This window comes from Corythoichthys intestinalis, chromosome 8 (genome assembly GCF_030265065.1).
Source record: "Corythoichthys intestinalis isolate RoL2023-P3 chromosome 8, ASM3026506v1, whole genome shotgun sequence".
Lineage (NCBI taxonomy): Eukaryota > Metazoa > Chordata > Actinopteri > Syngnathiformes > Syngnathidae > Corythoichthys > Corythoichthys intestinalis.
The window spans coordinates 36,713,080-36,729,501 of NC_080402.1; the positions used below are offsets into that span (position 1 = coordinate 36,713,080).

General features: G+C 43.2%; 1 protein-coding gene across 3 annotated transcripts in view; it reads left to right on the plus strand.

Annotated features, from left to right (window-relative positions):
- Positions 1–16,422, plus strand: part of LOC130920902 (endonuclease V-like) — a 120,139-nt gene that overhangs the window by 45,889 nt on the left and 57,828 nt on the right. For all 3 annotated transcript variants that reach the window (XM_057844432.1, XM_057844433.1, XM_057844431.1), the window contains exon 8: positions 1,552–1,621. In XM_057844432.1, coding sequence (XP_057700415.1) covers positions 1,552–1,620 — 69 coding nt within the window. In that variant the 3' untranslated portion in view covers position 1,621. The remainder of the gene's footprint in view (positions 1–1,551; positions 1,622–16,422) is intronic.

A 16,422-nucleotide genomic window follows, 5' to 3' on the forward strand; every position in this document is an offset into this window, starting at 1 on the left:
AACAGGAGGTGTGACAGCTAGCTAACATGCTAACCTGAACCGAGCAGCTTTTCCAAGTCTTATTCTTGCCTTTCGAAAACTAAAAATCGCACAAAACTACCCCGGCTCATGTCACACACGGCAGCCGGGTTGATTGTGTTAACCGATTAGCCAGCCCCCGGCGGTGAGCAAGTTATGGCTCATTGTTCTGGTGCGGCCGCGGTGGGCTGGTTGTGCTCGTCACCGGGAATGAACGCCGAAAATAGCCCCTTCTCGGTGGACAAACCGGCCGACGTCGGCGTGGGCGGCTGCTCGTGGCCAAGCCGAGGAAAGCTCATTCTCGGCGGCCACGCGAATAGGACCGATGGGATGAAAGTGACCATGGTGTGTGACAAGCCGGCGGTCATTGGCCGATTGGTCTTCTCGGTGGACAAGGAGCATTGTCACCCACAAAATGCAATCCACCTCCTTATTTAAACGTGTGCCATAATCCCAGTATTTGACATAATATAAAACACGTAGCTTAGTCACCTCACAATGGTCTCACAGTTGTCGGACTTGTTTTGGCCATTGTCCGCGGTGAACGGGATCGTTTTGAAACCCAAAAAGGCACACGCCTCTCCCTGGTGCAGCAACAAAAGTCTGCAGCACATTGGGCTGGCATGATGCGAAAAATAAACGAAATAATCCGCAAAATCAGATGAATCTGCAGTCATTCTGCATACTGAAGTATTGGCTGTATACTGAAGATAATTATCCCGCTGGCGTCACATTCGCATTCTTCGTCAATCCAGAAAGTCACTCATTTTCATGGCGTGGGATTAAAAAAATTGAATAAACATATCGATCTCTTCCACACACATCCAAGCGGTCCATTTCATTCCAGAGCATAAAATAACACGTGAAATATGAAATAAACATGCTTTTTGCTGTCATAGGTACTTTTAACTTCTGACAACTGTTTTGTGCCAACTCAATATAATTAATATTTTTATTTCATTTTATGAAAATCACATAATGCTGCTCTTCAGAAGATGGCCAATACAATTTTACTAATTGTTGTACCACTCTGATTCTCAACTAAGAGGAAAGATTATTGGTTTATACAGAGGAAATTTTAGATCTCAAGTCCAAGACCAGTGTTATTACAATTTGATTAATTCATTTTCAATCTGACTATTACTGAAAGCAAATTTGTGTGGGAACAACCTTGAAAACAATTCATTTTTAGAATTGAGTCATTCCCAAGATGAACACCTTTATATGTTTGGTCCCCAAAGACCTAAGTGTTTAGATAAAAATGCTGAGCAGTGTTGGCCTAAACACCTGTCTGCACGCAATGATTTATGTTTGTCAGGTTTGGCAGCAAAGACCAGCGCTTTGTTTGTTCTGAGTAAAGTCAGCATCAAGGTCGCCTCATTACCATTTCAAACATTCAGTGTGTGTGTTCACTGTGTAAGGGTGTTCCTGCACACCTCTGATCGCATTTGATTGTATGAGTGATGTCTTCCTTTCCATGTCCATCCCTCGTAACGTTCTCTCTCACTCCCCTCCATCTTTCTTCTTTCACAGGCTGACATTCGTTCCAGAGAGTACCTCCGTGCTCACTTTCCTGTGACAGAGACAGGAAGCACTGAATGAGGTGAGAGATTGAACGTACATACTTTTTACATTTTGATATATTGTACACACTCGCACAATCTTACACAATTTTAAGGGGATCATTTGTCAAAAGAATTTGCAGCAAAGTAATCATTAGTACAATTCAAAACACCTCAGTCAGTTGTTGGTTAACTTAATCATTCTAATCAAAGTTACCGCTTCATTTTAACCCTGGTAATATTAAGAAGGGTAATCATTTTGATAAATCTAGTGTTTGTTCATACATTTTCCAGATATGTTTAAATTCCTTATTAGTGTGCAGTTAGCGACCTCGGTGAAGTCAGACTCAAGTTTGAAGCCAGTGAAATTAAAGTCATATATCACAAACACAGAGTTGCTTACATTACCAAGGCCATGAGCCCAACAGGGAATTGTGTTTTCAACAGCTCTATCAACATGGGTGTGTGTGGTTACGTACAGTATGTTTGGCATTTTTCACTGCAGCACAATAGTCATTTTCACCTACAGTATGTAGGTTGCAGTCAAACTGGCTTGTTTCCTGACAGAACATCTTGCTCGTGACTCTATACAGTTTGTGCGCAAAGAGGGCTAGATAAGAAACAAAACGTCAACATACAGTGGGGCAAATAAGTATTTAGTCAACCACTAATTGTGCAAGTTTTCCCACTTGAAAATTTTAGAGAGGCCTGTAATTGTCAACATGGGTAAACCACAACCATGAGAGACAGAATGTGAAAAAAAAACCTGAAAATCAACATTGTTTGATTTTTTAAAGAATTTATTTCCAAATTAGAGTGGAAAATAAGTATTTGGTCTGAAGATTTCTGGCTGTCAAAGAGGTCTAACTTCTTCTAACGAGGTCTAACGAGGCTCCACTCGTAAACTGTATTAATGCTACCTGTTTTAACTCATTATCGGTATAAAAGACACCTGTCCACAATCTCAGTCAGTCACACTCCAAACTCCACAATGGCCAAGACCAAAGAGCTGTCGAATGACACCAGAGACAAAATTGTAGACCTGCACCAGGCTGGGAAGACTGAATCTGCAATAGGTAAAACGCTTGGTGTAAAGAAATCAACTGTGGAAGCAATTATTAGAAAATGGAAGACATACAAGACCACTGATAATCTCCCTCGATCTGGGGCTCCATGTAAGATCTCACCCCGTGGCGTCAAAATGATAACAAGAACGGTGAGCAAAAATCCCAGAACCACACGGGGGGACCTAGTGAATGACCTACAGAGAGCTGGGACCACAGTAACAAAGGCTACTATCAGTAACACAATGCGCCGCCAGGGACTCAAATCCTGCACTGCCAGACGTGTCCCCCTGCGGAAGCCAGTATACGTCCAGGCCCGTCTGCGGTTCGCTAGAGAGCATTTGGATGATCCAGAAGAGGACTGGGAGAATGTGTTATGGTCAGATGAAACTAAAAACTTTTTGGTAGAAACACAGGTTCTCGTGTTTGGAGGGGAAAGAATACTGAATTGCAACCGAAGAACACCATACCTACTGTGAAGCATGGGGGTGGAAACATCATGCTTTAGTGCTGTTTTTCTGCAAAGAGACCAGGACAACTGATCTGTGTAAAGGAAAGAATGAATTGGGCCATGTATCAAGAGATTTTGAGTAAAAATTTCCTTCCATCAGCAAGGGCATTGAAGATGAGACGTGTCTGGGTCTGTCAGCATGACAATGATCCCAAACACACAGCCAGGGCAACAAAGGAGTGGCTTTGTAAGAAGCATTTCAAGGTCCTGGAGTGGCCTAGGCAGTCTCCCGATTTCAACCCCGTAGAAAATCTGTGGAGGGAGTTGAAAGTCCGTTTTGCCCAACCACAGCCCCAAAATATCACTGCTCTAGAGGAGATCTGCGTGGAGGAATGGGCCAAAATACCAACAACAGTGTGTGAAAAACTTGTGAAGAGTTACAGAAAACGTTTGGTCTCCGTTATTGCCGGCAAAGGGTACATAACAAAGTGTTGAGATGAACTTTTGGTATTGACCAAATACTTATTTTCCACCATGATTTACAAATAAGTTCTTTAAAAATCAAACAATGTGATTTTCCTGTTTTTTTTTCTTCCACATTCTGAGTCTCATGGTTGAGGTTTACCCATGTTGACAATTACAGGCCTCTCTAATATTTTCAAGCGGGAGAACTTGCACAATTAGTGGTTGACTAAAAACTTATTTGCCCCACTGTATACAGTGGTCCCTCTACATATGAAGTTCATTTGTTACAGGACAGGACCTTGTTTGTAAGTCGAAATGGTCGTATGTCGAGCAGGATTTTCCCATAAGAATGCATGATAATTCCATTAATTCGTTCCACAGCCCGAAAACCTACACTAAATCCTAAATAAATACTGCTGGTACTGTTGCAAATAGCAATTACACAGAGCAAAACAAATAAATTATAAATAAAAATCAGAATAATGATAGAATAATAGTAATACCTCTAATAATGTAACGAATCGGGTTGTGATGTGGCAGATGTGTTTTGCGTGGTGTACTTGAACGTGGCTGAATTGACGGAGCGAGAGAGGTGCATTAGTGTTTTTACTTTCACTTTTCATGTTCTGTTGTTGGCGTCAGTTGCGGTGGACAGTAGACGTGTTGTGTTGCACAAGTTCTGAAGTAAATGATTAAAAACCTGATGAAGCTGGCGATGTTACCACAATAATAATTGTCAACTTAACTTATAAACAATGGCGTACGTAGGTCGGAAGCGGACCATCGAGATCGTAGAAATTCTATGGCCATATTGTCGAACCAGTTCACGGACACCGACACGCACACCACTCGGGCTGCAGCTATCGATTATTTTAGTAGTAGATTAATCTATCAACTATTTAGTTCGAATAATCGAGTAATCGGATTAGGAACATATAATGCAATGCAGAATAAATTTTAGGAGATGTAAAACAAAGGCTTGCTGAAATTGCACATTCAAAAGAGCTTTAAATGCGAATACAAAATAAATTTCCTGAGTGTTTCTTCAACGTATACTGAATTGCACTTTCATTTAAAAATAAATTAAAATACCTGAGCTTAGCCTCAAACGGTATAAAAAAACAAACAAATGGAGATCTAAATACAACAAGAGAGCAATTGTCTAACTTGCATAGCAAAAGTCCGCTAGCTTAAATGGTATAACATACAATAAAAAAAAAAAAAAAATTTTCACATGCTCTTAACTCATTTGCTCCCAAAAACGTATGAATACATTCTATTTTTTGTTTCAGTGTCCCAAAAATGTATTTTTACGTCTTTTACGTTTTTTTTTTTTTCACAAGAGAAATTTCTAGGTTCTGATGCAAGTTCGCTACAATGCACAATGCTCAAAACCCATTTTAAAGCAATAAAACTGGCCACTAGAGGGCAGTAGCGCATTTGGTAAGAACTCATCTCGGACCATGAAAGGAAGTGAAGTGAAGAAAAATAGTCAGGAAATGGAAGTTGGGAGGGACCTTGTGAAGAAGGAAGCTTGAGAGAAATGTGGAGAACGATGGAAAACAAAAGGCAAACGACACGAAGAGTGTTTTGGAAAGAAAACGACACAATCGTCAAAGAAAGATTTTAAAAAAATCTTATCTTGAAGAGACAGACAGCAATGAGGGAAAAGTTTACCCCGTCTGCCAAGACAGCCGCAGCCATAACAGCGTCATGTTCCACACGCGTTCTGCGGAGCTCACGTCGCATTACTCCTGAGCCCAAGGTTGAAACCAACAATGAAGATGATGAAAAAAGTGAGACCAATCTTGATCCGGACTCATCACATTACTGGGAGCCACCTCATTCAACCGGGAGCAGCCGAGAGCCTTCCCCGGAATGTTCAACATTTCAATAGTTTAGTTATATGTAAATAAATTGTTACTTTGCAATCAAAAGCTCTATTTGTCTTGTTGTTTATGTTATTTTGTAGAAGGAAAACTTTATTCAGATGTTTGGGATGTCACAAAAGCAAAAAAAAAAAAGAAATAGCTGTGTTAAAGTTATGTTTGAAATGTGCTTTTACAAAAAGCTCAATTTCTCAGTTTTTTCATCAGAAGTTGGAAAATTGCTCAAACTAAACTATTTTCTCATGCTGATTTGTAAAGAATGGAAAAATATATGAATTAACTTTTTTTCCTGCTGAAAGGAGAGAGTCTAATCTTTCTTTTGGTGGGTTCCATGTTTATATTGATAGAGCAGATAGAATTGAGCAGAATTTTCTGTGGGCCTTGCAAAATCAGTCAAAATTCAGTAAAACGGATCGGAAAACGGGAGCGAAGGGCGTTGCTCTGGTGAAAATGGCTGGGAGTGAATGAGCTAACAAATCGTTCAAACATGTATTCCCACAAAAAACGGCTATACATACCTATAAAATATATTGTGAATGCATAAAAAAAAATTAACTCGAACAAAAACTTACCTCATGTTGGACTTAATCAGGAGCAGATGGATTCAGCCATGTTAAATAAGTTATGTCATATTCACTGTTGCCACTAGAGGGCAGTGTATCCATCCAAATCATTAAAACTAAATGCAAACACTATCAAAACAAACCATTACAACACCACTCTAATTAAACAAATACTTAAAGCAGCAAATTTGATTCAAAGCTTTTTTTCTAATTGAATTACTCGAGTTTAATTGATTAATCGTTGCAGAACTATACACCATGCCAGTGTTTTTCTATCATTTCCATCTTCATTTCAATGGTAAGCGTGCCCTTTTTCCTTTTTTTACCACCTGCACTAACATTCTTGGAACTCATGTTGATTTCTCTAACAAGAAAATCCGCCGTGCGTCCGTCTTGCGGGAAAACAGAGAAACAGTGGCGCGGTCATAAAGCGTCGTATTTTGAGCATGTCGTCGGATGTCGAAACAAATGGCGATTCAAATTTTACGTCGGATGTTGAAAAGGTCCTGTGTGGAATCGATCGTATGTCAAGGTACCACTGTACAACATGTTCATGCTGTTTCAAGATCATGATCATTTTCTGTAAATGTAAGGTGCCCACATGCTCGCCTCTGAAGGAAGGTTCCCTTTAAGTGATGACACATTGTTTAATGTTTTTTCCCCTTCCCAAAATAAAAGTGTCAGTGTAGCTGAAATTTAAGATCATTTGCTTTAAGATTCAAATGTGCAATGCTGCTAAATTTGAATTTTAAAGTGTGCAGGTGTGCATAGTATATGACTGTGTACATCAGTGCACCCTACTGGGAAACATAATGGGATGTCTGCACTCACCCGCTAAGAAGCTCCCTGACACGGTGAAGCCTCTGAGCGCGCTGTGCTCTTTGATCACTTGCTACAAAGAGGCTGAGACAGGGAGATGGGCTTTGTGCTGAGTCGACATGGCTTTAGTAGCTGGGTTCTATTGGTCTTAACCCAGCTTTACCCTCTCACTCTCTTATCAGGTGGTAGCCATGCTTGATCAAAAACATTGGCCCTTTGCTGCTACGGGTGAATAGCTCTAAATTTCAAACAATTTCGTAACAGCTAAACAGTCTTGGCGCGCATCCAAATTGATACATATCCGAATGTCAAGAATGTATAACTTTTTTCACATGAATATGTCGATTTGGAAAACTGTCAGCGGCCACTTCCAGTATGTTTCTGCTTAGTCCCCGAGACTAATTTTTAGGTGGGCCGCATGTACAGTATGGGCATTGATAGACAGAACATGGAAAATGCACAAAATCTAATCTGCCACAAAACTCGGATTGATCTTTATTGAAGAAATGTGGGCACTAAAGATTTTAGAAACATTCTGAACGATGGAACACAGCTAACTGTGAGCTGCATCACCAAAATTTCATAAAACTTAAAAAATACACATAAAAGTTGCACCTGGCTATAAGCCGCAGGGGTCCACGTTTTAAAAGAAGATATTTATTAACAAATTTACATCATCAGTTTTATCTTCTTCATTTATACAGTATGCAGGCGCCCGTCAGAGCAGCCATACGGTGTCCCTTTCTCACATTCAATATGATATGTTCCGATCCAGTCTGAACCCAAATCGGCACTATTGGTCTATTACAGGCTGACGGCTGCCCTCTACCAACTAATTCGTAACCTACAGGCAACTGCAACATTAAGTCCGCAATTAATGTATCAGTCTGATACAAAAAAAATCGGACTCAGAGGATCAATAGTCACTGGCCCATGCTATATAGCTACCAGGTTTTAGGACAATCATTAATGAGTGATGGAGGAGTAGGATTTCAAATTGACATTTCACAAAAAGAAGAAGGAGGACTATTATTAATTCCATGGCGCCTTGACAGGCCATCAGGCTGTATAAATCACAAAAAACAGCTAGCTACAATTATGGAGAATAAATAGTAAAATTCACTTTAAATTGATTTGTTGAAATCACCATAGTGCTTGATGAACTGGAGTAACATCTGTCGGAACTAGTACACCTGTCATAGAAAACTGTGGCTATCCTTTATTTTTAAATCTGTCTAACCAACTATGGCTAGCCTTAAATTGTTAATCTATAATGCCACCAAGAATCGGACCGAGCCTTCTTTGGCGATAAAATTTCCATAGTGCCTAACAAACGCGGCTAGCTAGTGCTACCATAGCAAACTGTGTCAATTCTTATTCTAAATATGTCACACCACCTATTGTTTGCCTTAAATTGTTCTTCTGTAGAGGCACCAATGAATGGACCTCTCTTCAATGATAAAAACCCCCAAAAAAGTCCGACTGGGCAGCTAGCTTTATCGGCACTAGGAATCAAGAGCAATGTCTTAGCAAACTGTGGTCCAGTCTTTTAATCGTCTTAAATAATTTTTCTGTGGTAGCGCCAAGGGTCTTCTCTTGACACAAAGTTGCTATGTACCTATAAATAACTCTACTTCTGCCAAACATAGCCTCTGGAATCCTATCCTAGCAACAAAGCTAATGGTGTGTTCGACAACACAATCTGAGCGTGGGCTGCTACATTCAGAGAAAAGCGATGATAGAACACTCGAGCTAGTAGTTAAAGATTCTGAACGTACCCAAAGAAGTGATGTCACTGTGACACTGCCATCCGCTAAGCAAAATGAATGGTATGTCTACTAGTACTAAGTTCTACAAAGAAGCATGGCATTTATTATCCTGTAACCATAAATAAGCTCTTTCGTTATTAAAGCCACACTGTTCAAAGGGAGAGGAAAAAATATCTTCATCTGGTCTGATACATAGTGTACAAAGCTGCTCATCATCCACAGCTTCCAAGGAAGGGTGTGAGATAATGTCATGGCTTGGATTTGCATGCTTTCTCTGCAGAAACATTGTGTTTACCAAGTCAAAGAAAGATGCAGCTGAACTGACTGAGACATTATTCATCATGGCGGAAGTTAATGAGCCAAACTACAATGCTAAAATAACAAAGGAGTTCATCAGCAAGAAGTTATACATGCAAAAGAGGTTACTGAAATGGTAAGCTCGCATCCAATCTCAAAAAAAAAATAAGGAGAAAGCAACGAAAGCTTAGAAAGGGAGAAAGGATGTATCGAAGTTGTTGATAAGCAAAGTTTTTGCCGGCTAAGTGTTTGCTACTTCATCATTATGCTTAGTCACTTTAAGGGCAGCTGAAGAGCTTTTCGGATATGCGTTTTACTCAGTTAAATTGGCCTGAATGCATAATTCGCTGTTTCAAAACTCACATTACCAATTTTTTTTTGTAATTTACCGCATAGTTTTTGAGTTACTACCATAGCAACACCTTAGCAACGAGGGAAGCGCCTCGCTGCCAGCTGCTACCTGATGATGTCATTTCCCCAAGACCTCGCCAGAACTCCATAAGAAAACCACGCTATTACCGCTATATATTGCAAACATTTCTTGATGTGTAGCGATGAATTGCTCACATGAAAGCACGAGACTCTGAGTGGCCCAAAAAAACCCTTCTTCTGCAAGGATTTGGACATTTGTGAGATTCACGCAGGAGAACTTTTCCCCGGGTCCTCGATTGCGTCTTTGTTTACAACATTTCAGCGACAATGTTAGAGTGTGCTGGGAAGTCGACCCCAAAGCAGACAAAGAGAATAACTGTGCTAGTATGCAACATTTATTTAATTTTGCACGAGGCTCGGACAGTACAGCTCAGGATCAGGCACGGGGAATTCTGGGGTGGAACAAGAAGTCAAATTAGCCGGGTGTGATACAATATAAGAAATACCTGAATGCTGAACGTGACTGACGGGTATGCCGAAAGTGTTGGTCTGGCGACAAGCAGCAACAACGAGCAGGCGTATGGAGGCGGCTCATTGTGATGGGTCGCAGCTGTCATCATCCCCACGTCTGACCTCCAGCCTGCAATCAGGGAGCCCTGACTGACTAGTCTAGGAAGATGCAACGTTAGTAGACCCTTACAATTTGATACGTTTATTACTTCATCGCGACCTGTTTTGTTGTTGCTTGCCTGTCAAAAGACAGCTGACAGGTTGTCTATTCATGTCAAATTGATACATTTATTACTAGATCTATATAACTACTAGTCTTTTTTTTTGCAATTACTGATAATTATACCACACAATGACTGGGGAAAGAAAGGTTCCGAGAGCAATCACAATGCTAGATGCCTTCCACTCTTTTTTGAAGTGCCGAGTCCCCAACCGGCGTCATCGCCAACGTCTGCTGTGCCGGATAAATCGTTGTCATCTGACGCCTCAGGTTCAAACATGTAGGGATTAATTGTAGATCATCTTTCCTGGGAGCCTTTGCCATCGTTAGCGTCACGAATAGGGTTGGGCATCGAACATTGAGCATCGATGGGACCCAGTTCTAATACGCCACACAAATTTTAAAATTTTGATTCCATGTTTCGATGCCCTGACCGCCGAGCGGAAAAAAAATGCTGCCTAAAATCACGAAGAAGAAGCCACAAGAAGCACGTGTTTGTGTATTGCAGCTTGATTACAACCATGGACACGGTGCGGCAGCGCTTAAAAAGTTGGCTTAACTTTTCATAAAAAAATGACCAGTCAGCTAAGTGCAACATTTATATCATCTATATCATGCAAAGGTGGCTGCACGACCAATTATGCACGAAGTCTAGCCTAAGTGCCAATTGCAAAGCTAGCCGAGTGCTAAGTGACACGCTGCGCCGTCAGAATCAGGTAAGTAAAACAATACATTATGGCTAGGTTCATACTACAAGTCTTAATGCACGAATCCGATTTTTTCGTGTTTTTCCGACTCGAGTCAGGCATTAACTTGACGGTCTGAACGGGACAAGTCGCATAGAAGTGGACCATTTCAAATCCGATCTGGGCCACATTTTTTCAGAACGTGACCGGCGGTCTGAACTGTCAAGACTCCCAAATCGGATTTCATGCAACAATTCCGCCCGCAAAGAGCAAGAGGCACGAACGACGGCAGCCATGTAGGCATTAGCGCCTAGCTTGAAGTCTGCTTTCAAGCACGAAACGGGCTTGACCACAGTCATAAAAAAATAAAATGAAGAAAAATAAGCCTTACAATTTTCGATTTTCATTCTGTGCGCCGAATGAGCAATATTTGATTATTGCACGCATGGCCAAGTCGGGGCAAACTGACGCACCCACGTCATTTCATGCACGCACGTCAAGGCTCATGTGTGTGCGTGTATGCGTTCTAACGGTCCATATAAACTTTGAATATAAGACTAAACGGGGATTATTAATGTTTGTTATTTGTGTCCTCTTTTTGGAAATCAAAATATGATCACTATGGAATGACATATACAGCTAGCATGTGTAGTTTGTTTTGATGCTTCTGCGCATGCGGGTCTCTTTACTGAGCGCATCACGGACTGCGAATTAGTGCGCATGCGTGAACGGTCCCAATGGACAAAGGCAGTCTGAACAGGCACGGAAAAAAAAACTGATATGACAAAAAAATCGGATTTGTGCATTAAGACCTGTAGTATGAACCTAGCCTATGTCTGCCTTGTGCTGTTCCCGCGATCCGACGCCAGCTCAAGCAGTAGATGATGGATGGATGGATGGATGGATGGATGGATGGATGGATGGATGGATGGATGGATGGATGGATGGATGGATGGATGGATGGATGGATGGATGGATGGATGGATGGATGGATGGATGGATGGATGGATGGATGGATGGATGGAAAATAGTACAAGAATAAGACGTATTATTACTAGTGCTGTCAAATTTATCACGTTAACAGGCGGTAATTAATTTTTTAAATTAATCACATCAAAATATTTGATGCATTTAACGCATGCGCGGAATGACCCGCTCATGCATTACCTCAAACAGATTTTACAATGACGCTGTTTTATGCACATTGTGAGCTAAGAGGCAGAGAAAGGCGAGTGGACACAGGCGTTCATTGGACCACGCCGTTTATTGGCATAACTTTCTGCAACCCCTTCACAACAAACATAAGTATCATTTAGTGAAAGCACAACAAAAATAATATTCCTATCTCTCAAGAAATATAATGTTCACAAAAAGAAAAGCGCTTCAATCGTTTAGCTCAACAAAATACACTGGATGGCAATATTTAGTCACAATATACTATTACAAACTATCAGAGGTCTTGTACGTTTTGAAGCCAGCACTCAAATGACCGTGAAGTACAATGGAAACAGGGAAGTACAGCGTCAGCCAAGGGACAAAACACACTCATTGGGAGGTGCCCTCTGGTGCCATACCGCGCGCCCCTCTTGGCCCGGGGGTGGGTTGTGGGGGGTGCGCTTCCCTCCCCTTGGTCTTTTTCCGGCCCTGTCCGCCTCCCTGGGCCGCGGCAGCCGCGGCTGCCTCCCGGCCGGCGGGGTCGTTGGCGGGGCCCGCAGGGCCTAGGGTGAGGCTTGCTGTCCCTTGCCCCCTGGTCGCCGGCGCTTGGTGTGGCGCCTGCTCGGGGTGCGGGGTGGGTGCTCGGTGGGTGGGAGGGGGGTGGGCGGTCGCGGAGGCGCCGTGGGTGGTCTGGGGCGGGGATTGATCGGGGCCCTGACGCTTCTTCCGCCCTGGGGCCGGTGGTTCTGGTGGACGGGGCCACGCCCGCGGGAGCCTGCCTCTTAACTCACGCACTTCTCACTTCGGCACTGTAAATATTTTTCACCCTGGCACTTACATGCTCATACATTTCTCCGGGGAGAGTTGGGACGGGGCTTTACAGTCCCAGCCCGACTCCCCCCTGTTTTTAATGCACCACACACCAAGGTTGTGGGATGGTTTGGACCTGTTGGGGGGGGGGGGGGGGGCTCACGGCTGCCTCCTCACCACAGGCCCCGCCATCCCTGCACCTTTTTTAAATGCACCACACACATCATACTCCACAGGAGAGCTCCGGCAAAGGGCGGTGGGATGGGCGGCTGGACAGAAACTCCATGCTGTGGTCCCACTGCCCCAAGCCAAGCTCTCCTATTTTAATGCATACATTGCACTACCCTCCCCTCACACCCCCATCACGGTGCTGGGTGATGGCTGCCAGTCGGGAACCTGGCAGCCACAGTAATAGGGTGGTAGGTGGGTCCCACACTTTTTCTATATGGCGTGGCTCCCGGGGTGTGGCCTCCCCTCTGCCTCGGCTGCCGGCCACGGGAGTGGGTTGGGGGGTCGGGTCTCCGATCTTGCATCGCCCCGTGGCAGTTCCTGGGCGTTCTCCTGCCTCCGCCTTCCCCTCTCTTCTCTGGCTGGGAATCCGCCCTGCGCTCCGTCGCGGGTCGCTGGCTGGGCGCCGGTGTATCAGCAGGGTGTCGCCTGCACCGGCGGGGGACCCTGCCTTGCCTGGGGCTTGGTGGGCCACTGGGGGTCCCGTGGCGTGCCGTGCCGGTTGGGGGGCTGTGGCTGTGGCTCGTGGCCCGGGTGGGCATGCGGGGGTGGGTGTAGGCGTGGGGTTGGTGATGCGTCCCCTCCTGCCATCCCTGAAGGCCGGTTGATGGGCACGCGGGTGACCCGGGGGACCACCCTGGGTCCCGGGGGGGGGACGGTGGCTCCTTTGCTGGGCGGCGGGAGGAGGGATGGGCTGCGCATGGCCCCCCCACCCCCCCCGCCCGCCCTCCCTCCCTCCCCGGGCTGGCTGGGTGGGGGCCGTGGCCCTGGGTTGGCGCCCGCGCGGTTTCTGCGCCCGTCTGCGTGGCTGTCGCGCGCCCGGTGGGGCTTGCGTGCTGCTGGATGTGGTAGGGCATGCTCGGGTTGGGGGTTCCGGTGCCGGGATTGGCGATGCGGCGGCGTAGGGTTGGTCGCCAACGGGCTTACACTCATAAGAGATTCACACGATTACTGGGTTCTAGATCACAGAACTGATTTGTGTACACTCTACCCCTTTCAATCACTTAGCTTATAGTCTTATAGACACCCCCACCCCCATTCTCCTCTTTCACTGGCCAATTGGCCCCCACATGGTGTAAACCGGAAATACATCTCGCTGACGATAGCACCAGCATATTAGTAACTAGTTTAGATGTTCAATGTATTTCTTGTTGTTGTTTGTGTATGTGTTTCTTTTCTTTCTTTTGTATTTCTTTTCTTCTGTCCCCCCATAATCCCTTCCTGTTCGCTGCTTTGTCATAATAAAAAGGTATTTTGAATGATAACAATGGGAGTATGTCAGACTCTCCATGTGAAACATTAAAACTGTTCAGAATCTGGGCACTTAGACTTCCATTCTCTGTGTCAAACAGCTGAACAGGACAGGTTTTAAAAAATTAAAAAAAAAAAAATAAAAAAAAAACACTCATTGGCTTTATTTCTAAGTAATTTAAAGCTTGCCATTGACACCTTGTGGTGTATTTCAATCACTACCTTACGTACGTAAAGACACTGTGGAAGAACGGCAGGGAGCCCATGTGACGTCACCGCTCGGCGACGTCAACAATGGCGAGCTACTAGTTTATTTTTTGATCAAAATTTTACAAATTTTATTAAAATAAAAAAACATTGAGGGGTTTTAATATAAAAATACTATAACTTGTACTAACATTTATCTTTTAAGAATGACAAGTCTTTCTATCCGTGTATCGCTTTAACAGAAAGAATGTTAATAGTGTAGCTATCATGTGGATTTATTGTTATAATAAACAAATACAGTACCTATGTACGGTATGTTGAATGTATATATCCGTCTTGTGTCTTTCCATTCCAACAATAGTTTACAGAAAAATGTGGTATATTTTAGAGATGGTTTGGATTTCAATTAATTTTGATTAATTTTTAAGCCGTGATTAACTCAATTAAAAATTTTAATCGTTTGACAGTCGTAATTATTACGTCGGGCAATAGTCGATATCATGTATATAGGACTAGATGCAAAATGACAGCCTTGGGGGCGTTAGAACATATAAAGAGAAAAAGATGCAAAATGACAGACTCGCTGGCGGTAGTAAACAACCGCCATCTTAAAGCTGTAGACACCGCCGTTAAAATCAACAGTATTAAAAGGATTTTTGTTACGGAATCTGTTGTGTTGCTTATTTACAAAGAAGCAGCCATATGAAGCATTTGATTACTTTTTTTAATGAACTCGTAGCATTGAAAACATAGCATGACATCACAAAGCATCCTAGCCAGATGCTCTCATCTCTTCTTCTCCGCATTACACGTACACACTCCTACAGCGCCACTCACTGGCCCAACTGGTATTGTCACAACATAAACATTGCATGTGTCTGTAAACACAACAGAATCGGTTTTAAAAATAAGGAAACCTTATTATTTTGCCTCATCTACAGTGAGGCAAATAAGTATTTAGTCAACCACCAATTGTGCAAGTTCTCCTACTTGAAAAGATTGTCAACATGTGTAAACCTCAACCATGAGAGGCAGAATGTGGAGAAAAAAAAACAGAAAATCACATTGTTTGATTTTTAAAGAATTTGTTTCCAAATTAGAGTGGAAAATAAGTATTTGGTCACCTACAAACAAGCAAGATTTCTGGCTGTCAAAGAGGTCTAACTTCTTCTAACCAGGTCTAACGAGGCTCCACTCGTTACCTGTATCAATGGCACCTGTTTAACTCATTATCGGTACAAAAGACACCTGTCCACAAACACAGTCAGTCACACTCTAAACTCCACTATGGCCAAGACCAAAGAGCTGTCGAAGGACACCAGAGACAAAATTGTAGACCTGCACCAGGCTGGGAAGACTGAATCTGCAATAGGTAAAACACTTGCTGTAAAGCAGGGGTGTCCAAACTTTTTGCAAAGGGGGCCAGATTTGGTGTGGTAAAAATGTGGGAGGCCTTTACGCAGAACAATACATTTAAGCAAATTTTAGCAAGCCATTCTGTGTGTCACATTTGTTTTATTATATTTTTTAAGTGAATAATTTCAACAATCTTGCAACTAGCGTTCTCTTCCGACTCTCGGGCTCTTGTGAAATACTGCTGCTGTGAAATTAAACTAGCTTCAAAAGTTGAAGCGTCAGCCGTCGCAGTCAACTTTTTTTTTTGTTGATTGTCGCCATTTTAGAAAATTGGAAGTCAAGGATCACACGGGGTAATGTTGCTTAGAGTGCTGCTGCCTTTTAGTGGGTAAATGAGGAGCAGAATTTAGTGTGTAGGCTACTTCATATGCTGGTAGCAGTGCTGCTGACCAATTTATTAAGTCTTTGTGCGGGCCAGACAATATTGATCTTATGACAGAGGCTGGGGGCCGGATGAAATTTGACCACGGGCCACATTTGGCCCCTGGGCCGCACTTTGGACATGTTTCCTGTAAAGAAATAAACTGTGGGAGCAATTATTAGAAAATGGAAGACATACAAGACCACTGATAATCTCCCTCGATCTGGGGCCCCATGCAAGATCTCACCCCGTGGCGTCAAAATGATAGCAAGAACGGTGAGCAAAAATCCCAGAACCACACGGGGGGAC